Below are 25,358 nucleotides of genomic sequence, written 5' to 3'. Positions count from 1 at the left end.
GCAACCATATGCATATACAGGGACAAGAGGGAGCCTCTCTTTTTGTGCATCACACACTCACACTCAAAACACAGCTCTTGGAGTAGCAGCTCAAACTAGGAGGCAAAGGATGACTCCAGGTTCTGGTGCCAGTTCTGTTGCCCAGAATGAATATTTCTGGTCTCAAACACATCATTTATGGGGAAATAAAGGATGGGCGAGTGTCTGATCTGTGCATATCAGAGTGGACACTAGAGTTAGTAAACACACATGAAATTTAAAAAGTGGACAAGTATGCCATGACCTTATTGCTCAAAATTTTTACAACTCTCAGTGTTATGCAGCATCAGCACCTAACTTGTCTTTCAGCAAAAGCGAACGCACACGTCATGAACAATCTTCATAGGAAACACTGCAGGGGTGGAAAGTACGTGAACCTGAAAGGCAAGGCTTAGTGTAGTAAAGCTGCCCAGAAAGGCTTGTGGCACAGTACTACGATGTCAAAAATCAATTAAGTGCAGCTATAAACTCACTTTGTCATAAGGGTTTCCAAGACAGCAACCTGCTAAGTGCTCCTGGCCCATCATAAAGAGGCTTTATCAAATGCTCTCATCATTTGCAAGCTGGAACAAACTGATTACTTCCAAGTAAGATTGACATGTGTCCCTGCACTCCCTAGAAGAAAGGAAGAAAATGCCAAGCCTCTCCCACTAAAGCCACTGGCAAGAAGTATGTACAAGACCTTCCATGCTAATTTTGAAATTCCTGCAAGCAGAAAGCAGCTCTTGCAAATTAGCACTGTCCGATTAAAATGAACATCATTCCACAGTAACACAAATGTCTGGGGCAAAAAACGGTAAAGGTAAAGGACTCCTGGATGGTTAAGTCCAGGTGGATATGAAAGAAGTAACTTCATTTTTAAATGCATCAGGCAGAAGGGTGGTAGCACAAAAATGTACTTTGTGCATCACAAAGCTCTGTCCTGAGGTGCTTGGATGCAACTTTCAGCAGGGAAGACCATTTCCCAATAGTGCAGACTTATCAGAAAACATGGGACCTTATGAGTAACTATTCTCATACCAAGACCCTTCTTCAGAAGCCAGGCTCAATCCTCCCTCCCAACTTCTATAAAGTATTGTTTCTCCCAGCACTCACCCTTCACCTTGACTGCCCTATTGGGCAAAGCAAAGAATTCAACACCATCAAAATTGCAAAGAAAGCTGGAGATCCCTTTTATACAGTCACATATTTTACATCCCATGTACAGATATGACTATAAAACATACACAATGGCGTACGCCTGACCTAGAGAGGCCAGTGTTTGCCCTAGCGGGCTTGAAACAGCTTGGATGGGCACATTGTGTGCTTCCAGGCTGAGGGCTTCCACCTACTTCCAGTTCATGGAAACCACAGCAAAGTGTTGTCTCAATGTGCAAAGTCCATTTCCCCCCAGCTTTGACTTAGCCATGCGGTGACACCTGGGCCTCGATCACCTCTGGGTGCTTGGAGGGGGGGATCTCCAGCTGAGCATCATGCAGGTGGACAGGAAGTGTACTAGGGTCCTTGCCCACCCCTTTGCTGAGATCCCCCTCTGTCCCGCCCTGCTCAGGGTGGTGCCTCTGCAGATGCTTGATCACTTGGAACTTCTGCTTGGCTTTGTAGCTGCAGTAGCGGCAGAAGAAAGGGTGCTCGTTGGTGTGCGTGAGATAGTGATGCCGCAAGCCGGCTGCCCACCGGAAACCCCGGTAGCAGACGTTGCAGACATACGGCTTTTCCTCGCTGTGCTTCTTCAGGTGCGTCTTGAGGAGGAAGCGAGTCTTAAAGGCCTTCCCACACTGCTCGCAGATGAAAGAGCGGGCCTCGCGGTGGCGCGTCTCCTTGTGGATGCGCAGGGCATCGGCACGGTTGGTGCAGTACTCGCACTCGTCACACTGATATGGCTTGATCCCTGTGTAGAAAGCACAGAGCAACACACTGGAAGCAGGTGGGAGATGCCAGACCATCAAAACCAAGCCACAGCCCATGTATCTTCCACCTCAACAGTGCTCAACATTGCCGCTCATCCATGTTCTGCAGGAAGTGCATGCCCTGGCGAAAGGAGTGTCCCCAAATCTCCACCCAGTACTGCAGCCTCATATGTTGGCCTTGAACTATGGCTACAAAAATACCCCAAATTCTAATGAAAACGCTTTCAGCAACCCAAATGCTACCAGGCAGAAATGCTCTCAAATGGAAATAAGCAGTTGTATCAGACTCAGAGCAGACCTATTAAATCAATGGACATGGCTAACTTAAGCCTGTTGATTTCAATGGGTATACTCTAAGCACAGCCCAAGTTTCATCAGTGTGGCATTCAGTGCATTATTAACCAGAAGGATTGGAGATGGAACAATGAAAGCAAGAGTGCCATTCAGCCTGCAAGGGTCCAACAATTGCTCCCAGGCACAGGCATGAAAATGGTAAGGGCTAAACTTGTTAGCATGTAAGGCATGCCTGCGGTGAGATACGTATTTCAAAAATTGATGCGTACCAACACTTCCAAAAGCTACAGTCAGTTCTTTACTCTGATATCCCCACCCAAAATAGATGCACTGGTGGACCAGCACCATCTCACAAGGGACAATATTCTGTCTAGTTCTTCATAGAACAGACTGCTGCCACATTTCTTCAAGAATCTACAGATCACCGTGCCTACTCTCATAAGTCCAATTGTGATGAAAGAAATCTCTATCAAATCTGGACCATGCCAACTGTTTGTCTCTGCATACAGCTTTTGGAAGGCTACAAGAGGTTCTGCTCTTCACATCATGTGAACAAAACACATGGCCCTGCAAGGCTTTATCCCCCAAGAGGGACAGAGGATGCCCTTTCTAGCTCCTGAGTTCCCAAGACCTCCATATTCCAGTGAAGCACTTGCCTGTATGCTTTGTCATGTGGTACTTCAGTTGATTCACCCACTTGCACTTGTAGCCACATTCCGGGCAAAGGTACTTCCTCTCCTCCTTGTGTATGCGCATGTGATACTGGGCAGAGAGAGGGAGACAAATGGGAGGGGGGTCACACATGCGGGACACCAACCTCACAGGTGGTTTAATCCAGTTACTTGATTGGAACATTATTATATGAACCCAGGAAGACTAAACAGTGAGGCAAATGTTTTACAGGTACCCTGGGCTCCTTTGGGAGGAAGGGCAGGATATAAACTGAATAAAGAAAAAAATAATTCACCCAGTGGATCAGTGGTCCTAGCAGGCAACCATGAGGACAGAGAGGGAATACTACGGACAGTAAGGCACTGAAAAGTCACAGTAACAAAGGCCAGACTTAACACACCGCATCTGAGGCACTCCTTAGTTTTGTGTTTTGTATTTTGTTTTTCATTTCCACCTTTCAAAATGCATGCAGGAGAGGGGCAAGACTGGCTGAAGCATAAGAGAGAGTTGTAAGATTTCAAGAGAGGAGGAAGAGACCAGAATCACAGACTGGAAGCAGCCAGTCTAGCTGGGCTGGAAAAAAACCCAGATAGCAACAGATGTTTCATATAGTCTGTCACTGAAAGGCGATCTTACTGGATAGGTTTTGCCTCCACTGGTGACAATTAAATCTTATAACAGGAAGTTAAAACCAGAACAAATAAAGCTAAAGTTAAGTCCCTCCAAGAGGGAAAACAGGTAGGTACATATTGGGCAGGGAGTGGACAAATCAGGCAAGGCAATCATTATTAACCATCATCCCGAGCATGGACGGCTCTCACCTTGAGGCGCGAAGGATCAGCGCAGGCATACTGGCACAGGTGGCACTTGTAAGGCTTCTCCCCGGTGTGGATGCGGATGTGCCACGTGATCTTCTGCTTGTTCTTGGTGGCGTACTCGCAGTCGGAGCACTTGTAGATGCGGGTGCCACCGTGGCCCTTCATGTGGTGGTCCAGGACCAGCTGGTGGCAGCAGCTGAAGTCACAAAAGGAGCACCTGAGCGGCCTCTCGCTGGCCGCGGGGGGCTCATGGGCCTCCAAGTAGTGGCTCACCAGCTGCTGCCGCTCCTTGGCCGCGTAGCTGCAGATGTCGCAGTGGTGGCTGAAGTGCAGCTTCTTGTGCTCCTCCAGCTCCTCGCGGGTGGCCAGCGTGGCCTTGCAGGTGGTGCACTCCAGGTGCGGGTGCTGCTTCTGGACATGGCACTTGAGGGTGGCCTCGCTGTGGCAGACGAAGGCGCAGCGAGGGCAAGCGTAGGAGACCTTCTCCTCGTGCTGGCGCAGGGCATGCTGCTTGAGGGCCGTCTCCGAGCTGAAGCGGGCTTGGCAGTGGGCGCAGGCAAAGTTCAGCTCCCCCTGGTGGCAGCTGTTGACGTGGCGGGTGATGTCGTTCTGGATGTAGCCGCTGTAGTCGCAGAGCGGGCAGAAGTGGGTGGGCTTCTTCTCGTGGACCCGCAGGCGGTGGATGCGCAGCTTGGAGTTGGTGCCAAAAGTCTGGCCGCAGGTGGGGCAGGCGATGCGGCCCACGCCCGTGTGCAAGGACTGGTGCGCATCCAGCCGGTAGCGCCGGGTGGTGCTGAACTCGCAGTAAGGGCACTTGTGGGGCTTCTCACCCTCGTGCTTGATGCGCACGTGCTGGCGCAGGCAGCGCACCTGCTTACAGGTGAAGTCGCACTGGCGGCAGGTCAGCTGCGGCCGGCTGCTATAGTACTTGCAGTGGAGTTTGCGGTGCAGTCGGAGAGCTGCCGCAGCCTTGGAGGTGAAGGGGCACAGCGTGCAACGGAACTCGCCCAGCTTCAGGCAGCCCCGCTTCTTGTGGGTCTTCAGGGCACGCTCCTGGTGGCACGTGAAGGGGCAGGAGGGGCAGGAGAAGTGCCGCTTCTTGTGTGTGGCCACAGGGCGGGGAGAGCTTGCTCCCGCTGGCTCATTGGCCCGACCCATCTCCTTACAGATGATTTGTCCATTTGCTTGCTGATCTCCGCCCTCTGAGTCCGCCGTGCGCTTGGTCCTTTCTAGCAGCCGGGTGGGATGAGCTTCAACGTGCCCCTCCAACTGGTGGATCTTAACGGCCCTCTTGGAACGGAACGGCTTAGAGCACAACGGGCAGCAGAACTGCTCTGAGCCACGGCAGCCGTCCTCTACGTGGGAGCGGATGGTGGACACCCGCGAACAGGCAAAAGAACAGGCTTTGCAGTGGAACTTGCTCTGCTCCACATAGTATTTCTCCAAGGGATAGCTAGCTGTGTCAGCGGTAGCTCCTGGCAACTGTTCTTCTACCATGGTTTCAGGGACACCCTGAGATGGCTTCTCTTGCAAGCTGATGGCCAAGGGCTGTGTGTTGGGAAGGACAGCGGCTGTAGACTCAGCATTCACAGGCCTCGGTTCTGCATCCCAGGAAGCCTTTTGAAGCATGCTCACCTCCTCGTCCGGGTCTCCTGTCCCATTCTTCTTAGCCTCCGCTATTTCTAGGCTCTTGCCATTGGGCTGTACTGCAACAGGCTGGTCTAAGCAGGCTGCTTTCCCGACAGTCTTCTTCACGAGGGCCGGACATTTCTTAAGGAGGTGAGTATTCAGGCCTCTCTGCTGCTTGAAAATGGCCCCACACTCCTGGCACACCAAGGGGCATTTCCTGCCCTGACAGCCAGCTTTGCAGTGCACCAGCATTGATTTCTCCTTCCTGGTGATGTAAGAGCATTTTTCGCACTTGAAGACGCGGCTCTCGGACTGAACCACCAACATCTGCACCCTGCCTTCCAGGACCAGGGTTTCCGCTTGCTCCTTGTCCTGCCTCCTTAGAGCTTTCAGCACAGATTCTGAATCGGAGCCTTCTTCAGAGGGAGGAAGCATATCTTCTGGGGCAAGGAGAGTCTCGTGGCCAGTAACAGGTCGAAGAGAATCTTGCTTTGACCCCTTTGGCCAAGCTTCCTGTATACTGGGTTCTTTGCACCCCAATCCCTGCTCAGGGCTGGGTGGTGCCTGCTGAAGTTCAGAGTCCTGCCCATCACCCTTTCTGTCCCCCAGATCCTGCTGAGCATCTTTTTTGTTCTCTTCAACAGTCCTTGACCCAGCACCTTTCTCCAGCTCCATCTCTCTATCCTCATGGACCTCTGCCTCCTCCTCAAAGTCAGGGATGTCGTCAAGAGCAGATTCGCTGTCCTCCAGGAGGAGGGAGTCCTTGGAACCTAATGCTTCATAGGCCGATTCCACCTCCTTACAATTCTGGGCCACCCCACTGTCTGGCATTGCTGCGGGCATCTCCTCAACCAGCTGCTCTGGATCAGAGCTGCACAGGGTCTCCAGATGCAGTGTGCAAGTCGGAAGGGGCTTCCCAATACTGCCCGATTCCCCTGAGCCCTTCGGAAAGGCTTTGGTTGAGAGTTCCTCTGAAGGGGCTGCATCTGTCTTACTATGGTCTTGCTCTCCCACCACTTCCTCTCTCCCGGTCTCAGCATTGCCTTCACTCCCAAAGAGAGACATGATGAAAGTCTCCTGGGGGCCATCCTCCTCCTGGACCTCTGAAATAAGGGCCTTGGTTTTGTCATGCCTCCTGGGAAGGGAGGGGCTGGGCTCAGCATGGAGGGTCATGGCCAGGTTGTAACTGAGCAGCACCTCCGTCGAGGTGACCTCCAGCTCCTTGCTGGCATAGTTCTCCTGCCAGCCCTTGTCACCGGGCACATAGCCGTGGACCTTGCGCTTGTGGAAGAAAAGGCTGGTATTGCTGAAGGTGCGGTAAGGGCACAGGGCACAACGGAACTCCCTCTGCTTGGTGTGCTTGCAGTTCTCGTGGTTGAGCAGGGCTTGCTTGTATTTGGTCTGGTAGCTGCAGTACTGACACTGGAAGATGGGAGACTGGTAGTTCTGGGAGTGTTTCGCCTGCATGTGCTTCTGCAGCTCATACTTGCGCTTGCAAGCAAAGCCACACACCTCGCAGATCAAGGACTTGCCCTGGTGGCGCAGCTTGTGGCTGCTCAGCTGGTCGGCCCGGTGGCAGCGGTAGGAACACTGGTTACACTGATACCTGGTTGCACACAAAACAAGAGTGGGTCAAGACGGTGGAAGGAGAAAAGCCTCAGCTCTGCATACGGATTACTTCCTGATACAGGAAACAAGCCAGGGGAAGGGGAAGGGGGTCTCTCAGTACCTCAGATCTCCCGTGTGCTTCCGCATGTGAACATTCAGGTAGTGCTTCCACTTTGTCACATAGCCACACTCGGTGCACATGTAGTTCTTGTCATCAGAGTGGGTCAGCATATGCTTGGAAAGGTAGCTCACGTCTCGGCAAGTGAAGTCGCACAGCTGGCATTTGTGAGGCTTCTCTCCTAAAGTCACAGAGCAAACTGGAAGCTGTAGATTGACAGTCCTGCCTGCAGTGCCCCTTGAGGGCAGCAGATTTTCAATTTAAAATGAGGCCCTACTTTGCCCTGCCCCACAAAAAACCCCCAAATAAATGGTAGCACTTCCTTCCCACAGCATATTGCTTTACTGTCACTGCATATGGATGCCGCCCAGGTTTTAACCATGTGTGGCACTGCCCTCAAGTAAGCGTTAACAAGCAACAAGCATGCCTTCCCACAGTGCAAGTGTAGAGGTGAGTGTCAATGATCCCATTGGCTAAGCACCAATCCCTGCCTCTTTCTCACTCCAAAGTGGAGAGGAAAGCTAGGGCTGCTTGGCCGCTTCATCACCATGGCACTGCAAGTGCCTTCACCATGCAGGGCCACAAACTGGAAAGTCCTTCTCCGCGTTTCTGCCCTTTGCTTGCCAGACCTTCCTGATCTGGAGGGGCTTGCTGGGAGGTTGGGGTGGGCAGGTAAATGCAACAGTGCTCTAAGCGCCTTCACCTAGCTGCATCCAAGGCTGCTAGCTGGGAAAAGGAAAGGCTGGTGGGAAATTGCAACTAAAATAGGGAATGGGCTGCCAAAAATTGCAAACTCCAACAAAAGTCTAGTCAGGGAATCTAACTTTCTACTGAAGACTGTTGAACTCTATAACCAGAACTGAAATTCTGGCAAATATGCCTAAATTTTACTAAAGAATCTCAATCCCTTTCCAGTACAGAATCTAGGTCTTTCAACAAGAGGTGTGGGGCAGAACCTGGCCCCAGAAGGCCAGGATTTTGTACAGGAAAAACAAGTCTAACCTAAGCTGACACGTTCCAGAGCTTCCCTAGGAGTCCCCATGCAGAGAAGCAAACTTGCCTGTGTGGAGCAGCATGTGGCGGATGAGGACCCTCTTGTGTGCCGTGGCGAAGTTGCACTCGGTGCACTTGTGGATCTTCTCACTGGCGTGCATCTTGCCCACGTGGTCGTGGAATTCCACAGAGTTGAATGTGGCAAAGGGGCAGAAGCTGCACTGGAGCTGCTCGCTCCCCGGGTGGCCTTGCTTCTTATGCTTGCGGAAGACGTGCTTGTTGGAGCAGATGAAGTCGCACTGCTGGCAGTGGAAGGCGTAGTGCGTCTTGCGATGCGCTTCCATGACCTCCGCGGTGGGGAAGAGCAGGGAGCAGGCATAGTACTTGCACTCCACCGCTTTGATGTAGTGCGCCTCCCTGACATGCCGCAGGAAGTCCTTGCGGTCCTCGGTGCAGTAGCTGCAGTCGGCCTGGAAGCAGCTCAGCTGCTTGGGCTCTGCCTTGTGGGTCTTCAGGTGCTCCTTGAGGGCATGGCTAAGCTTGAACGTCTCCTTGCACACAGGACAGGAGTAGACGTCCGAGTAGAAGTTGGAGATGTCCTCATGCATGCTGGCCATGTGCCTGTTGAGGGCATTCTTCTCTACAGAGCTGTAGTGGCACAGCGGGCAGCGGTGGGCCTTCTCCCCGTTCTCACGCATCATGTGGATCTTCAGCTTGCTCTTGCTGGTGAAGAACTTCTGGCAGTTTGGGCACTGCAGCCTGGGGTCAGGAAAGTGGAGGTGAAGGTGTTCCACCAGGTGAGTCCGCTTCTTGAAGCAACGCTTGCACTCCGGACACATGTGGGTCTTGAACAGGTATTTGGAGTCCTCAACCGCACCTTCTGCAATGAGAGAAGCATGCCTTAAGTGCAGAGGAATGAATAAAAAGGCCTTTGGTCATGCTCCAGAAGTCTATTTTGCCTGCCTCTCATCTCTAGCAATAACAGTTGCTCCGAACTGCAATCTCTTCCCATGTTCTCTCTACCCTACAATAAAAAATTATTGCAATGGCCTATAACAATAGAGGGGGTTTTTTTACAGATATAAAATTTATCTAAAAACCCCACCCTATGCTTAAGAGCTTCTAGTAGCTCAGGAGATTTAGGGATAATTGGGAATCAGTTAGCACCCACTGGAGAATAGCCATTGCATTCAATGCTCCACCCCATTCCAAAGAAAAGAAAGCATCACAAATAGATTTCCAAGCAGAAGTGGGAACTAATGTGTGAAGTAGTTTGCCTCTGAACTCAGGAAAGAAAACAACCAGTTCAGGCAGGGAGACCCTCTTCAAATATAGGGCATGCTGTAATATGCCAGTGCATTTGCTGTTTGGCAAAGCTTTTCTAAGAAATGCCAGAAACTGTACTGCTCGCAAATTAATGCAAGTCTCTACCTTTGATCAGCTGAGCCTTTGTTCTTTTAGAAGATGCTTTCTTCTCAAAGCTCTCCTTCTCCACCACCACCACCACCACCTCCTCCTCCTCCTGAAATTCATCCCCTGTGTCTTCCTTGGGTCCTGAGTCCTCAGGAGGCACATGACTGCTACCAACATGTGCCCCCAGGCCAGGCTCCATTTCAGTCACATCCCAACCACTCTGAACTTCCAAGCAATTCTCAGCCTTGCTTAGTGGTTCTTCCCTTCCTTGGAAAGAAAATGAAATATAAACCAGGGACTCCATTTTTTTATAGAGAAAAGGCTTGAGATGAGCAAATGATAACATGCAAATAAATGCATATTGAGAACCAGGCAAAGGGAAGTAGAACAGGAACTAGAAAAGAGGGTTAAAATTAAGACACATAAAAAGTGGAAATAAGACCTTCATGGTTTGACAGAGAGGAGGATTAAACTTTGGGCATTTTCAAAGGAAGAGCTGCTCTCAGCTACTACATTCCCATAACTTTCCCACCATTTCAAATCCCTTTCCCTGCCATGGTTCACCATTCAGAATCTACCACCATCTTTTCATGCTATAATTTTCCACATCCACAAACAATATCATTAAACAAAGCCGGCTGACTAATGGAGCTTCACCCCTTTACCTCTGCCTATGGCATTGTCTCTAAGTGAAGTGGAAGCTGTCACAAAAGTGAGTTAAGAGACCCCTAGGATCCAGTGGGGTTTTTAAGAAGTAGGTGGCTGGCATCGCTCCCAAGCATTCCCCCTTCTGCCCACCCTAGTCTCTTCCTCAGCCCCAAGTACCTGATGTTAGAAGCAGATGATGGGTGAGCCGCTTCCCCACTATGGCAGTGAAGCTGTGCTCAGTGCTCTCAGCGACTGCTCCCGTCTCCAGCGCTGCCTCCACATCCTGCTGTGTGGCCTCCTGCAGATGGCTGTGTCGGTGCTGCCCAAACTGCTTGGTGTTGCCGCTGATGAAGTCACAGTGCCTACAGTGAAATGGGAAGTGGCTTCTGCGGTGAAGGTCCATGTCCTCTCGGCTTCGGAATAAGAGCGAGCAGCCACGGTAGGTGCAGGTGACTGGGCACACCTGGTGGACGTGCCGCAGGTGCCCCCGGAGTTGCTTGCGATCCTCCGAGCTGAAATGACAGCCTTCTTCAAAGCACACTTGGGGACCCGTAGGTTTTTGGTGGTCCCTGAAATGCTCCTTCAGCTCAGTGGGCAAGGCAAACTCCACCTGACAAACAGGGCACAAGAGGGGATCGGTACAGAATTCAGGGTCCTGCCTGCTTCTATCCAGCAAGCCCTGCGCTTGTGCCTCATAGACTGTCGACTGCTCTCCAGAGGCAGCCAGGCTCTGGCTTGTAAGGCCCAGTGGTAGCTCTTGGAGCTGAGGGATGCTTGCAAGTTGTCCTCTGGGAAGCTCAATGCACTGATGCTGGGAAAGCAGGCCAGGGTCAGAGAAGCTCTGCCCACACCGTTCGCAGAAATAGAGCTCCACAACTTTAACCAAGACCTCTGTAAGGAGATATTTTAAAAAAACAGATGAAAATAAGGTAGAAAAAAATCCACACACACCTACCTCATGCCTCAGTTCAAATCTCGTCCAAGGCAAAAATTACTAAAAACTGTGTCAGCTTACAGGCAAGAATTCTCCAAAGCTCTGTCACAGCCATCAGCATATAGGTGGAGAGTCACCTATAAGAACTGTTATCAGAACACAGGATTCAATTCAAATGGGTTGGAGCGGAGGGGGGGGGGACTCTCCATGCTTCAGGTGTTTAGAACCACACCCAAACATTTTCACAGGAAAATATCACGTTTGATTTGAAGGAGGGCAATGGTAGGACCACTGCTTAATTTTCAAACGTGTCCCTTACTATCCTGTCTCAGTGTGTACCACCTATATGAATCTTGCCTCTCAAATTCCTTTGCAAGATCACTGATGCCAATCACTCCCTTGTAAGCTTCCAACTCCTTAACACCTAAGCCCCCTTCCCACATGCCACCACCTAAACATCCCTGTAAGTGGTGTCTTCTCCTTCATTAAACATCCTACCCTACTTTGCTGTAAATATGGTACCCTGCAAATCCTATGCTCTTGATGTCCTCCAAGGCACCGCACTGCACTCTCCCATATTCTATACCCCTCATGCTCCTCAGCACTGTTAAAAGAGACGGGGGCAGAGGATGATGTTGAGGCACACAGTATCAGCCCCTTTGCCCTAATAAAGACATTAGCTTCTTAGTCCTAAAGATAGTTCAGTCATTTGTACTGAGTATGGCAGAGGCACTGCAGGCAAAACTGTAGACCTCAAAGAACATAGTAAGGCCTCTGGTCCTTATATTCCATGGCATTAGTCCAATATTTATCACCATGACATTGAAGGGTAGCTCCCATAAGCAGCCTTATGAAGGTGCAGCAAACAGATCCACAGTAAGCTTCATGCCTATTGCAAGCTCAGCAATATCCCATCAGATACAGTGAAAATAAATCCCTGCCTCCTCCTATTAGGCAAATACACCTTGCACCTTTTCCATCTCAGCTGCTCACAGTACCTCAAGCAAATCTAGCCACAGTCATAGCTTATCTTGGTGATTTGCTGGACAATTGATAATAACAAGGACCCAGGAACCCCAATCAGAACACAATCTCCATTCTCTCCAATTCCTAGAGCAGATAACAGAATGTGGCAGATATCCCTTCTCCCAGATAACAGATGTACAAACTTTACCCTCATTTTTCTTGCATTTATTCGCTGCTGACTACTTAAAATGTATCAAAGCAACTTACAATTACAGAATACAGTATCAGGTGCAGAAAAGCCAGACTACTCTTTCACAGGTCTCTTGGCCTTTTGTACCAGACCTAAGATCCTAAGGCTTCTTTCTGATGCTCCTTTAGAATACAAATGCCACATGACAGAAACCACTCACACTAAAAGAGGACAGTGACAAAGTGGTTCATTCTTACATGGTTACAAAGACCCATCAGGGCACAACATACCTGTAGTGCTGCCAGGATTGCTGAGGGACATGCTGCTAGTCACGGCTTCTACAAATATTTCAACACCAGCAGTTTCTGTTCCTACCACAGAAGCCTCTGTTAAAAGCAAGCTTTGTCCCACCACTAAGTTCTCACTGGAGATGCTATGGTTGTTCTCATTTCCTGCATCTGTTGAGCCGGGTAGCAAGAGCTCCTGGCATAGTGCGTTCATCTTGTCTCCTCCCACAGGTTCCGTTGTAACTGCTCCCGTGCTCATTGTCATTCACTCCTCAGTGTAGCCTTGCACCATGACATAAAGTGGGGTACAGCTCCTGTTAAAAACATAGCAAGAAAATGGTACCATTGCTTTCCTGAAGAGAAGCAACCAAGGATTAAGTTTTTCAAAATAAATGAGTATGGGGTGGTTTTGTAATGCCCAATATTAACTGTTAGCTTTGTTAGTATTAGGCAGCTATTGGAGTTGGCAACTATGTCTGCTTAAGCAGAAAGCTCAACAGGACAGTATTTGGTTCAGGATGGGAAAATTCAGGACATTCACAGATTTACTTTCCTGGAGAAGAGAAGCACAGAGGAAAGATGAAAGTTTATGCAGCTATGTCAGTGGTTTTTACAATCAAGTCTGGAATAGACTAAAACCAACTGTATGGAGGCTTAAGGCAAACTGCTGAAGAATTTAGAGCTGAAAACACTTTGATAGTCTTTATCACTGCATCTAGGCTGTCAAAACATAATGGGGCTTGCTCTACCATTAGATAAGATAGCAATTTATTGGGTTATTTGCAGCCTACCCTCACAGCCTGAAGAGGTTTTGCCAGTCTACTTCCACTGGCCAGCACAGTCTACTGTCTTCTATTAGCTCAGTTAAAAGCATCTCCATTACTGCAAAACATATTACATCCCAGAACCAATATGCAGAATGTTCTGCTTTAGCAACACAGCAGAGCCCAACACTACAATCCTGCAGACTTCTTCCTGTACTAGATTATATATATAATACCAAGCTGTTCTTTTTCACTCTAGCTGGTAAAGGTATGTTAATTCTTCCTGTGTAAAGCCCAGTACTTTAATCAATAGGAACACTCTCTCCAGATTTCTTTCTTCAAATCTTGGAGTCTAAACACCTTGGTAATAGTTTCACATACAGCTGAACTCCACTGCATTCATTCCAGATAAACCTGGCTCAGAGATGGGCAGTTGTAAATGGATGAAAAGCTAATTTCCAGGATCAGACTCACACTGGGACATACATTTTGGGGGTTTGAATTTGCTTCCTGTAAGAACAGCACACAGAACTGCCTACTGGCACACAGTAAAACTCACAAATATGTTACCTAATCATTTTGGCATGCATCTTCAGATAATCATGCCCAAGAATGTTTAGAGGAAAGATTCCAGACCAAATTAACATAAGTAACAGCGTGCTAGATATGCAAGTGCCATGTATGCTTGATGATATAGTTATTTCTATGATTAACAAAACTTCCAGAAAAAATGAAGGGCACTGCCCATTTAGAATTAAAAGTCCTGTCAGCTTCTGCCAAACTTTCGCCCACTGTTGTTCCCCTGTAAACGGTATTTAGAAACATTATATCCCTGAACCTAGAGGCAGAATATAGCCATCACACCTAGAAGCCACTAATAGCCTTATTGTCTGTGAATTTGTCTAGCTCCCTTTTTAAAGTAACACGAGCTACTGGCTACCACTACATATTGTGGCAGTGAGTTCCATACCTTAATTACACACTGTATAAAGAAGTCCTTCCTTCTATATATCCTGAATCTCCTATCCTTCAGCTCCGTTAGATGACCCCAGGCTCCAATATTAGGAGAGAAGGAGAAAAACATGGTTCTGTTTGCCTTCTCTACACCATGCATCGTTTTATACACATCTTACCATATCCCCTCTTCTGCATGTTTTTGGATAGCAGCTGGCAAGTGATCCCAACTAGCTGGGGTAAAGCAGCCCTGCAGGAATGTAGCCACCTGACTGGGTGGTGAAGCAGGCTTTAAAACAATGGGGCTGAACTTACACACCCGGTTTCCTCTCCTCCTCCTGGTGGGCTTCTTCTGCAGCCGTTCAGGCTCCCAGTGCCAGGCGTGGGCCATCTTTACTGCTCTCTGAAGTGCAAGGGAAGAGAAAGAGAGAGAAAAATACGGATATTTTAAGGGAAAGGATGAACGAGGATGCCTGAGGCAGAATGGCCAGTAACCAACTCCAGGGCTCAGCTTAGCCCTGTGGGGGCCCCTTCCTTTTCAGGCCATGACCCGCCCGCCCCAACCCCATTACAAAGCACACATACAACAGCATTAGGGGGGCAATGAGTCTCTGGGAGCACCTTTTGCCTTCCTTGCACCCCTGTGAGACATAGCTGTCAACGTTTTTCTTTTTTAAAGGGAAATTCCCTTATTCCGAATAGGATTCCTCGCAAGAAAAGGGAAAAGTTGACAGCTATGCCGTGAGAGTCTTGGAGGGCCCACCCAAGTCAACTCACCACCGGGCACCTCCTTCCCTTTCCCTCTTTGGTTTGCTTGTCCACCGCCTTCCTAGGCCAACGAGGAGCCCCACAGCCCCATTCCACTTAAAACAAAACAAAAGCTCTTCCTTTCACTTCTCCCCCCCCCCCCCCGGAAGAACGAGACTCATCCCCCCTCCCCGCTTTGTGCCGCCCAGAGCCCGCTCCCACCCCGCAACTCTATGGTAACTGCTGACTGACGTTCCAGGACCAGAGGCGGCACCATAAAGGGAAGCTTTCCAGAGCGACTTCCAGGGATTGCCGTAACCGCTTTAAAGGGGTTAATCTTCACCTCGCAAGTCCAGAACCCAGGCAGGCAGGCAAATGGTTGGGTTGGCGTGACCGCGAAGGAAATATATAGACACGTAACGCTCCCTCAGGGACCATAGAGTGCCGGAAAACGCGTCCGCTCTGCTGTCACATATAAGCACAGGAAATGCCGACTTCGGTCCAACTTCCGCCTTCTGAAGCTGGGGGTTATCGTAGAGATAGAAAAAAGTAAGAGTTGCACACTACCCTTATCGTAACTTCTGATTTAGGATCGAAATCTTGTCCCTACTGCAAGATAGAGGATTCACCCCGAAGATATCAAAACGACTGTCATTATGCATTTGTAGAGAATCATCATCAAAGGATATTTATGCTAATATACATTTATAAGTTTATACATTTACAGTATAAGTTTACTGCAACTCTTTTCATATCTCTATATCTAGGGGGACGATAGAGTAGAGAAAAGAATTGTTTCCGGTCAAAGAACCATAGAGAAAAGCAAGGAAAGAGAGGCGCTACCCGGAGGTGAGGTCTTTAATGCGTGGAGAGCGTGTTCCACTCTGCGGGTGTTGTTCCTTTATGCCGGGCGTGTGGAAGAGGGCACGAAGGAAAGGACCTTCTTGATGCTATGGGGGCGATTAAGTGCTGCAAGAGAAAAGGGCGGCGGGTTCAGACGATTCTCCTTTCGAGACAGGAAATTGAGCCTGAGACCCTGCATCATTTCAACCGGAAGTCAGTTCCATTGGACTCAATGGGACTTAACCCCATAGAGAGGTTTCCTCCTCAGCATCGCACCCCTTTTAAAAGTGTGGAGAAAAGTATTATAAATTTTCCTATCTCTAGTCGTGGTAGGCAGATGTTTCCAGAGCAGCAACCAACATTTGGGATGTGGCTGACTTTCCAAAAAAACACACACACAAGTAATGAAATTTTTCAGAGAGCATCAGTTCAGTTTCTACTTTCCACAAATGCTATTGGAAATAAACAGCAAGCTCCACAGAGCAGACAAAACGCTAACTCAAACAGAAGAAATTCAAAGTGAATATGAGCTGCAAAACATGAATGATTTACTATTCGGCCCCCATGTATTTGGCGGAGTAACTAGTTGCCGAGTTATGTTTCTCTAGCTTTCTGGGCCACACAACAAGCTACTTTTGAGTGACCTTTCAAAATTTGATTGTGGTGGCATGCCTAAGCATTTGAGCTAGAAAAGGGCAGTCCAAATTGAGCAACTTCCCTATGATAAAGAGCTACAATGGTGGGGGTGGAGGTGGGGACGTTAGTTCAGGAAAAAAACAGGTAAAGGGGAACATGTTATATAAAATTATGCATGATGTGGAGAAAGCAGATAGAATTCCTGGTTAAGAAGACTCCTTCCCCATTCAGTTCAATTCAAAGTATAAAGTGTTTATTGTGTTTAAGATAAGCATAAACACCCTAGCTACATAAACTTTTAAGAGATGCTGGTACATCATGAACTATTCTACTATACAGTCAAATCTTGGTTCCCAAACACCTCCGTTACCATATGCTTTGGCTTCCAAATGCTGAAAACCTGAAAGTAAATGTTCCGGTTTTCGAATGTTTTTTGGAACCCAAACATCTGACACAGCTTCCACTTGAGTGCAAGAAGCTTTTGCAACCAATCGGAAGCCACACCTCAGTTATCGAACATTTCGGAAGTTGAACGGTCTTCCAGAATGGATTATGTTCGACAACCAAGGTTTGACTAATTAGAAGTAAAACTTTACCATACTAGCTCCGTCTCCGCCACTTCCCACACTGTGGAATGAAAACATACACTGTCATGTAACATAAAACAATCCCATGACTGCAAGCACGGAGCAAGAATCCTAACGAGCTCAGCATGCTATAGGGAACCACACAGCATGTAACCTTCAGCTTCTCTGCTGGTACCTTGCACCGAGCAAAACCTCTTCTCAGTGACTACCTCATACTCCTGCCAATGCTGCTGCAGCCTTGGCTTTACACCCATCTCTGCACATACACACATTAGAGAAAGAGAAGATGAATGAGTGACGCTCCAGGCATTTAGCCTTCGACTATTTTAAGCCACCCAGTGAAGCCGGTGTGCTAACTTAACAGCATGGGGAATGGGCTGCTGAAGACACGGCCCAAGCACAGAGTGCAATTTCATCAATTTTTCCAGATTACACCGACAAAAGCAAGCTAGGGAATATCCACTTTTCTTTACACAAGCCAAAATGGCGGCAGCCTTGCTTTGCAATCTTTCAAACTACTATAGAGAGGGAAGCTGAATTTGTGAGTATGTATGCATAATTACTTGTATTCTGGTTTTCCAGTGGGGAGGGATCTGCCAGGGTATTTATTTTGCTAAAATAAGGTAGCATGGAAGAGGCTAAAGCAGGTGTGGTGAGACTTTGGCTCTCCAGATGTTGCTGAACTCCAACTCCCATCAGCCCCGGCAAGCATAGCCAATGGCCAGGGAAGGAGTTGTAGTTCAGCAACATCTGGAGGGTCAAAGTTCCTCACACCCAGGTTAAAGAGAATTTGTCAATAAAGCTCGTCTTCTGGAAGAAGTAGTTAGGTGACCAATATACTTGCCACCCATATCTTCATAATTAATTTGTTGTTTTTTTCTCTTCCTCTCCATGTGTTGTTGTGGTGTTTAGAAGAAATGCTGCTAGGAATGGCTCTTTAGCACTGGAGTTATTTCCCCACCCACAACAATGCCCTTTTCTGACTTTGTCTCGGCCCTGAAGGACAATCCATACTTCGGAGCAGGCTTTGGCCTGGTGGGTGTAGGTACAGCCTTGGCCCTGGCCCGTAAAGGGGCACAGCTTGGCTTGGTGGCTTTCAGGCGGCATTGTATGATCACCCTAGAGGTGCCAAGCAAGGACAAGAGTTACCACTGGCTGCTGAGCTGGATCTCTCACCATGCAAAGCACACCCAGCACCTGAGCGTGGAGACCTCATACCTGCAGCATGAGAGTGGCCGTATCAGTACCAAGTTTGACTTTATCCCCAGCCCTGGGAACCATTTCATTTGGTAAGTGAGGCCATGGAACGTCTTTGGGATGGGCAGAAGTATTGCAAGGCTAATAAGGAAGTGGTGGTCATGAATAGTGCACGCTTGCTCATCCAGTTGTCTCCCCACCACCAGTTCCTGTTCACATGTTCCCTGCTCTGCTTCCAGGTATAAAAGGAAGTGGATCCGCATTGAACGGAACCGGGAGAAACAAATGATTGACCTGCATACGGGCACCCCCTGGGAATCTGTCACCTTCACAGCAATCGGTAGCAACCGAGAAGTTTTCTTCAACATCCTACAGGAAGGTACAATAGCTCTCCTTGGTTGTAGTGGTGCCTGCTGGCAAGGGTGGGTAATACATCTAATGATGATGTTGGCACTAGGGATGAATAGATCAGTCTATTTCTGGGCCCAGGTTTGTTTTACATGTGTTCTTTAGTAAGTCCATTCCATCCTGTTTCTGCATTAATCTGCAATTTTTAAAAAACAAATATGCAAAAAATCATGTTTAAATACATACCTAAATATATTTTTATGAAATAACTATGATTGTAGCTCATTGTATGGATTTCTAAATGTATTTTATTCCAAATTATGCATTTTGCATGCCTTTGGGCATTTTTTGAACTGAAAACTGTATTTCAAAATTTAGAGAAGGCCAAAGTCTGATGGCTAGTTATGTTCTGTTCTGCACCTGATTCCAGGAGGTAGAAATTATATCACTCTGCATCAGAGTTCACAGAACTCCAGTTCCTTAAGTACCCCTACTTAGAGCTGGGGCTATCCTCCAAATAGACACATTCTCTTTGGTGATGCTTCCTTGCTTCTTTGTTATATTTAGCAGACAGGCAATTTCCCTCTACCACCTTCCCATCTGTATCCAGATGTGCAGTTAGAAGAGTTTGGATTTGATATCCCGCTTTATCACTACCTGAAGGAGTCTCAAAGTGGCTAACATTCTCCTTTCCCTTCCTCCCCCACAACAAACACTCTGTGAGGTGAGTGGGGCTGAGAGACTTCAAAGAAGTATGACTGGCCCAAGGTCACCCAGCAGCTGCATGTGGAGGTGCAGAGACACGAACCCGGTTCCCCAGATTACGAGACTCTTAACCACTACACCACACTGGCTCTCTAACCAGTTAGCTCCCTTTCCCCAGCTTTGTTCCTTTCTCTGCAGCCAAAGAATTGGCTCTGAGGCAGCAAGAAGGAAAGACGGTGATGTACACAGCCATGGGGGCTGAATGGCGGCCATTTGGTTTCCCACGACGACGGCGTCCGCTCACCTCTGTAGTGCTTGAGAAAGGAGTGTCCGAGAGAATTGTGCAGGATGTGAAAGAGTTCACTGGTAACCCCAAGTGGTACATTGATCGAGGTGAGTTTACTTTTCAGGGAGTGACATTCAGATACCCTCACAACCTGAGCTTTTCCTTTATGAGCTAAATTAAGGCAGGGGGGGTGCCACTTACGGAGCCAGCATATCCCATTATTTAGCCCAGATTATCATTCTCAATGCCCTCTGCTATTGCGCACAAAGGCACCTCTGCTGCCTTCTGCATCCCTGTCATTTCCAAACTGTCTGCGCCTTCTTCCTGCTTTGGACTCCCAACTGTGATGATGCCTCTCTCTCCTTATGAGTGCAGCGGGAAGCCTCTTCTTACCTCATTGCAGTCTCTACAACAGCCCCTGCATAGTCCCAATCCTTGAGAATTAGGAACTATCCCTTACTTTCTACGAAAGAGACTGTCCTGGCTAGTCTCTGCACAGCCAAGTACTGATAAACCAAACGTTCACTAAGTTTCTGGCATTTGCCACAATATTTTGTATCAACTGTTTGCCAAGTTGGTTAAAGTAGTGCTTTTGTTCAGGGTGCCCTAAACCTTTAGGGTGGCAGGAAATTGGGTACTCTGTCAGAGCCCTGTGCAATATATTTCTTTATCAGCAGCTGGAATTGGCCACTATGGGGTGAGCTCAAGGAATCATCGATCAGCTCATTCTTATTCTTGGGTGTGATGATGGTAGCTCAGATTTCATAAGAAGTTGGAATAGGCTGAGTTTTCTGCCTTTTGACTAGCCTCTTTGTCTGTAGGAATCCCCTATCGGAGAGGATACCTGCTGTACGGGCCCCCAGGTTGTGGAAAGAGCAGTTTCATGTGAGTACCATGTCCTCAGCTTTCCTTCCCCCCCAAAACCCCCCTTTTCTCAAAGTTGTTGACCATGGATACAGTCTCTGAGGGTACCTCCCTGGGCACCTTGTGTAGCTCCTGGTCAGGAATCACTCCCTACAGCTTACACCTTTGCACAAGGTGTTGTCATAGTTTTCTTCAGTGGAAACATTGTCCTTTGTCTATCACAGCACAGCTCTTGCTGGAGAACTTCAGTACAGCATCTGTCTCCTGAGCCTGAGCGACCGCAGCCTCTCTGATGATCGTCTTAACCACCTCCTGAGCGTAGCTCCTCAACAGAGCATCATCCTCCTGGAGGACGTGGACGCTGCTTTCGTCAGCCGGGATCTTGCTGCCGAAAGTGAGTGACAGGCAGATGGCGCCTCCCCACTCTTTTGTTCCAGGCTGCCCTTTTCTGCTGCCTCTGACTGAGCTGGGACCAAGCGTTCATCACCCCTGTGTTGTAACTCTGTGGGGGCATCCTGATTAAGTGCTGCACCGCAGCAACTTTCCCAAGCTAATTGTTTATTCAGAGTGAGGGGAATGAGAGCTGAATAGTAGCTCCTTCCTCCAAGCTGCACTTTGCAATGGGATTCAGGTTGGTGACCTGGTGCTGACAAAGAGGGGTCAATGACTCAGGACACCAATGTCTTTTGGAAAATGTCTTCCCTTATGAACCTACCCAGACCCTTCGATTTTTTATCCTCCTACTAATGCCCACTCTGAGGGAGGTCTGGAGTGTGGTGACAAGGAAGAGGGTGTTCCAGTCAGGGCTCCCCACTTGTGGAATGCTCTTCACAGTGGGGTCCTCCTGGGGCCATCATTAAAATTCTTTTGGCACCAGGTAAAAACTTAACTCGGGACGCGGGTGGCGCTGTGGGTAAAACTTCAGTGCCTAGGACTTGCTGATCGTAAGGTCGGCGGTTCGAATCCCCGCGGCGGAATGAGCTCCCGTCGTTCGGTCCCAGCTCCTGCCCACCTAGCAGTTCGAAAGCACCCCTAAGTGCAAGTAGATAAATAGGTACCACTTTATAGTGGGAAGGTAAACGGCGTTTCCGTGTGCGGCACTGGTGCTGGCTCGCCAGTGCAGCTTCGTCACACTGGCCACGTGACCTGGAAGTGTCTTTGGACGGCGCCGGCTCCCGGCCTATAGAGTGAGATGAGCACGCAACCCTAGAGTCGGTCACGACTGGCCCGTACAGGCAGGGGTACCTTTACCTTTAAAAACTTAACTCAGGTATTTGACAGATGGTGATGATTTGCTGGATGATATGCTTTGTTGCCAAGTTTCCCCCCCTGCTGCTTTACTGTGTCTGTTCTCTGGATTTTTGTACAGTTTCTTTTTAATTGCAACGTATTGCTCTCTTTTCTTCTTATTGATTTTTTTTTTTTTTTTTGCTTTACGTCTTTAAGATTTTGTGAGTTACTTAGATACTTCTTCTTATTGAGTGTTGTTGTTTTTTTGCTTTATGTCTTTAAAACTTTGTGAGTTACTTCGATACTTTTTACGTAGCAAGCTACCAATAGATTGAATAAATATAATGATAAATAATTATCTGCAGGCTTTAATGTGACACCTATTCCAAATCAGTTATCCATATACAAAGAGAGACTTGAAACAAGACAGGCGCTTGGGGACAGGTTTACATCTTTTGCATTGTGGAAGAGATTCGCCAGCAGAGATCCTAGAGGCACTTCTTTTTGCCAGCCTTCTTTTGACATAGGATCCTGACTGTTTATTGTCCTGCTTTCTATCGACTTGCATTTTGCCACCAGGTGGCATGATTTTCTCTGACCCCTTCATGTATCTATTTGGACAGCAGTGTGTCAGCAACATTTCGCAAACCACTGCACATCAGTTACAGATAGGTAGCCGTGTTGGTCTGCCATAGTCAAAACAAAACAAATTCCTTCCAGTAGCACCTTAAAGACCAACTAAGTCAGTTCTTGGTATGAGCTTTCGTGTGCATGCACACTTCTTCAGATAGCATCTGAAGGTATCTGATAGGTATCTGAAGAAGTGTGCATGCACACGAAAGCTCATACCAAGAACTGACTTAGTTGGTCTTTAAGGTGCTACTGGAAGGAATTTGTTTTGTTTTCACTGCACATCAGGCAGGGAGCATAAAGCTGGTACTACTGTAACATAAGACCACAACAGTGGGATTGTTGCCCTTCCCCTGGAAGGCTATAAACCTAGACAGAATTTGGGCAGCCCTTGGTCACAACTGTACCTATAATGTCTCCCTCTGAGCTGTCTCTGTGCCGCTGTGTTTCCCTCCAGACCCCAACGCATACCAAGGCATGGGACGCCTGACTTTCAGTGGCCTTCTCAACGCATTGGATGGTGTGGCTTCCTCCGAAGCAAGGATCGTATTCATGACCACCAATTATGTGGACAGGTCAGAAGCATTGCACAGAAAATGGGGGCAGATAGAGAGGTTGTTAGCTGCTGAAGATAACCTTTTGCTTGGGAATGATCATTTAATGGCACCCAAGGAAGGTAGTGGCTGATAGGCTGGAGTCTACAGTGGTTTAGGATTCTACATTCCTCTAGCAGCTAAATCAAAACTGTTGTAACAGAAGTAGGAAGGGGAAAGGGGGAGGGGAAGGAGACGATGTAGCAACAACTGACAGTCCCATAGAGAAATTCCTTCATCACCTTCCCCTCACAACATGAAGTCCCACACTGGTGACACATTGAAACCACCAGCCGGCATGTGGTGAGGACACTAACACCATGATAACCTCGCCCAACCCATTCCACTCAACCCTCTCACATTCGGTGCCAAAGCATGCCACGAGGAGAAGTTATGTATCCCCTGAGGCAGGTTTTTGAATCCCTCGGTAGCCCAAACGCAGACAGGAGCAGGACTGTTGTTTTGCGAGGGAAACAGCTACACACACACACACACACACACACAGGAAGACCAGTATTCCAGCAAATCAGCCTACTTCACTGCTCAGTGGCTGGGAGGAAGCCTGCAAATGGAGTCCCTTTGGTGGTAGGCCACTTCAATCCAAAGGGTTCACTTCCCTTGGTGGGACCAAGGATTCCTCAAGTAACACAGTGCCTAAGATGTCTCCATTGGTGTTTTTGAGGTGAAGACAAGCTAGGGGTGGAGGAGAGTTTTGTTTTGTCTGCATTTTCATGCAAGCTAGCCAAATTTGTACCTCCCAAACGAATTCACAATTATCCTTCAGCTTCCCCACTCCTCCAAATTTTGCAATACAGTCCTTGGTTCCCAAAATGCATTAATATTTTTTTTTTTTTAGGAGGAAATGAATTTAGAGATGCATACCCTGTGATAAATACTATTTAAATATGCATTTATAATAAAATGCATTTTTAAATACGAATTTTTGTATGGATTTTTTAAATTAAAAAAATACAGATCTTAAAGTGGAAAAGCAACAGAGCAGACTTAACACCTGTAACACTTTGGACATGGACCCCAAACAAACTGATCCGTCCATCCCTAGCTCACACAAGGCAACTCCATGAGCTTCCTTGTAACTCAGTCAAGAAGGAGATTGCAGTGTGTAACAGAGGAGGGCAGTTTGTGTCCCACCCCTTGGAAGTGCTGTCTTTATGAGGCAAAGTCTGCCTTTCTGGGGACCAGCTGGTAACTATTTTAAGTATAAAACGGAGGAAGGCAGCAGGAATGAAGATACACTTCCTGTTCCAGAAGATGATACTATAGGAGAAGACGGAAGAGAATCTTATCTTGGGGCTCTTGTAGTCTCCAAGACCTGTGACACATCCTCTCCCACAAGCACAGGACTCTGCCAGCCATGTAAGCCTGGTGCTGAAGGAGTCATGTGCAGGGTAGAAGAGCAAATGCTCAGCAGACAGGGTCAGCCAGTTAAAACTGGCTGGGTAAGGCTTTGGGTAATGCTGGGGTCATGCTTGCTAGGGAGTGGTCTGGGGTATATATACATATGGACTTCTGCCTCCTTTGGTCATGCTGGTTTGCAGCATTTAACACAGAAGCTGAAGATCTGGTTCTGTCCTTGTTTACTGTTCCTGGTTCCATGCAGGCTCCTCTGAGATTGTAGGAGGGGATGGGTAACTTAGCAGGTATGGAGAAAGGAGCATGATGGGTGAGTGCAGCAAGACGTGGGTGTAGTTAAATTACAAGGCACTGTTACTTTATATTCTTTTAGAGAGGAGCTCAAAAAAATAAAGGGGAGAGCAGATTCCCCTAGCCCTGTATCTTCTTGGGGTTGGAGAGAGAACAAGGAGATGATACCCCAAGTGAGAGGAGCATAGAGAACCATATTTCCCACCTGAGCATTTGCTGAGCCTCATTTGTCTTCTCCTCTTTCCCTGCAGGCTCGATCCAGCACTAGTTCGGCCCGGCCGGGTGGACCTGAAGCAGTACGTGGGGTACTGCTCAGAGTGGCAGCTCGGGCGCATGTTCCAGAGGTTCTACCCAGACCAGCCAGCAGCTGCGGCTGAGGAGTTTGCCAAACAGGCCGTGTCTGCCTCTGATCGGATCAGTGCCGCGCAAGTCCAAGGCCACTTCATGCTATACAAGGCGGATCCGGACGCAGCCCTTAAGAACGTGCAAGCTCTTATATCCTGATGTTGAACAAACCCCGAGACCGCTTTGCATATGGCTTCCCCAGGAAAAGGGTTGTTTGCATGCATGGATTTGTTTAGGTGGGATGAGATAATCATGAGGATGATGCTATCCACATGTCCACCTCAGTGAGGCCACCTTTTTGTAAAGAAAATAAAGAGCAACCCAACATAACTCCTACAATGCAACTCTTGAAAATGAATAAATGTGAAGCTCAGGTGTTGTGGAACTTATGTCCTCCAGATGGCAAATGTTAACACCTGAGGAGAGGCCCAAAAGGTGTCATAACTAG

The 25,358-nt window shown here is 48.2% G+C and overlaps 2 protein-coding genes across 10 annotated transcripts; one reads left to right on the top strand and one right to left on the bottom strand.

Moving 5' to 3' along the window:
• Positions 1–1,187: 1,187 nt before the first annotated feature.
• Positions 1,188–15,458, bottom strand: ZNF142 (zinc finger protein 142). Of its 7 annotated transcripts, none has more exons than XM_081852206.1 (10): positions 15,325–15,458; positions 14,550–14,637; positions 12,520–12,830; positions 10,317–11,030; positions 9,510–9,758; positions 8,146–8,958; positions 7,089–7,266; positions 3,734–6,965; positions 2,897–3,002; positions 1,188–1,927 (listed from the first exon to the last, which is right to left on the bottom strand). In XM_081852206.1, exons 3-10 carry the CDS (start codon positions 12,779–12,781, stop codon positions 1,440–1,442), a joined length of 6,042 nt encoding a protein of 2,013 aa, XP_081708332.1. In that variant the 5' UTR covers positions 12,782–12,830; positions 14,550–14,637; positions 15,325–15,458; the 3' UTR covers positions 1,188–1,439. The 7 variants fall into 7 exon arrangements, with proteins under 7 accessions (XP_081708332.1, XP_081708331.1, XP_081708336.1 ...); XM_081852205.1 differs by having other exon boundaries at positions 14,554–14,637; XM_081852210.1 differs by lacking the exon at positions 15,325–15,458 and adding an exon at positions 15,234–15,290.
• BCS1L (BCS1 homolog, ubiquinol-cytochrome c reductase complex chaperone) lies at positions 15,423–25,249 on the top strand. 3 transcript variants are annotated; one of them, XM_081853076.1, is made up of 8 exons: positions 15,423–15,530; positions 17,960–18,336; positions 18,484–18,623; positions 19,496–19,690; positions 20,405–20,468; positions 20,672–20,841; positions 22,765–22,882; positions 24,817–25,249. In XM_081853076.1, exons 2-8 carry the CDS (start codon positions 18,017–18,019, stop codon positions 25,067–25,069), a joined length of 1,260 nt encoding a protein of 419 aa, XP_081709202.1. In that variant the 5' UTR covers positions 15,423–15,530; positions 17,960–18,016; the 3' UTR covers positions 25,070–25,249. The 3 variants fall into 3 exon arrangements, with proteins under 3 accessions (XP_081709202.1, XP_081709201.1, XP_081709200.1); XM_081853075.1 differs by lacking the exon at positions 15,423–15,530 and adding an exon at positions 15,743–15,830; XM_081853074.1 differs by lacking the exon at positions 15,423–15,530 and having other exon boundaries at positions 17,606–18,336.
• The last annotated feature ends 109 nt before the right edge of the window (positions 25,250–25,358 follow it).

Source organism: Podarcis erhardii, assembly GCF_964252035.2.
Source record: "Podarcis erhardii genome assembly, chromosome: 1".
Taxonomy (NCBI): Eukaryota; Metazoa; Chordata; class Lepidosauria; order Squamata; family Lacertidae; genus Podarcis; species Podarcis erhardii.
This window is presented reverse-complemented; position numbering and strand designations above follow the sequence as displayed.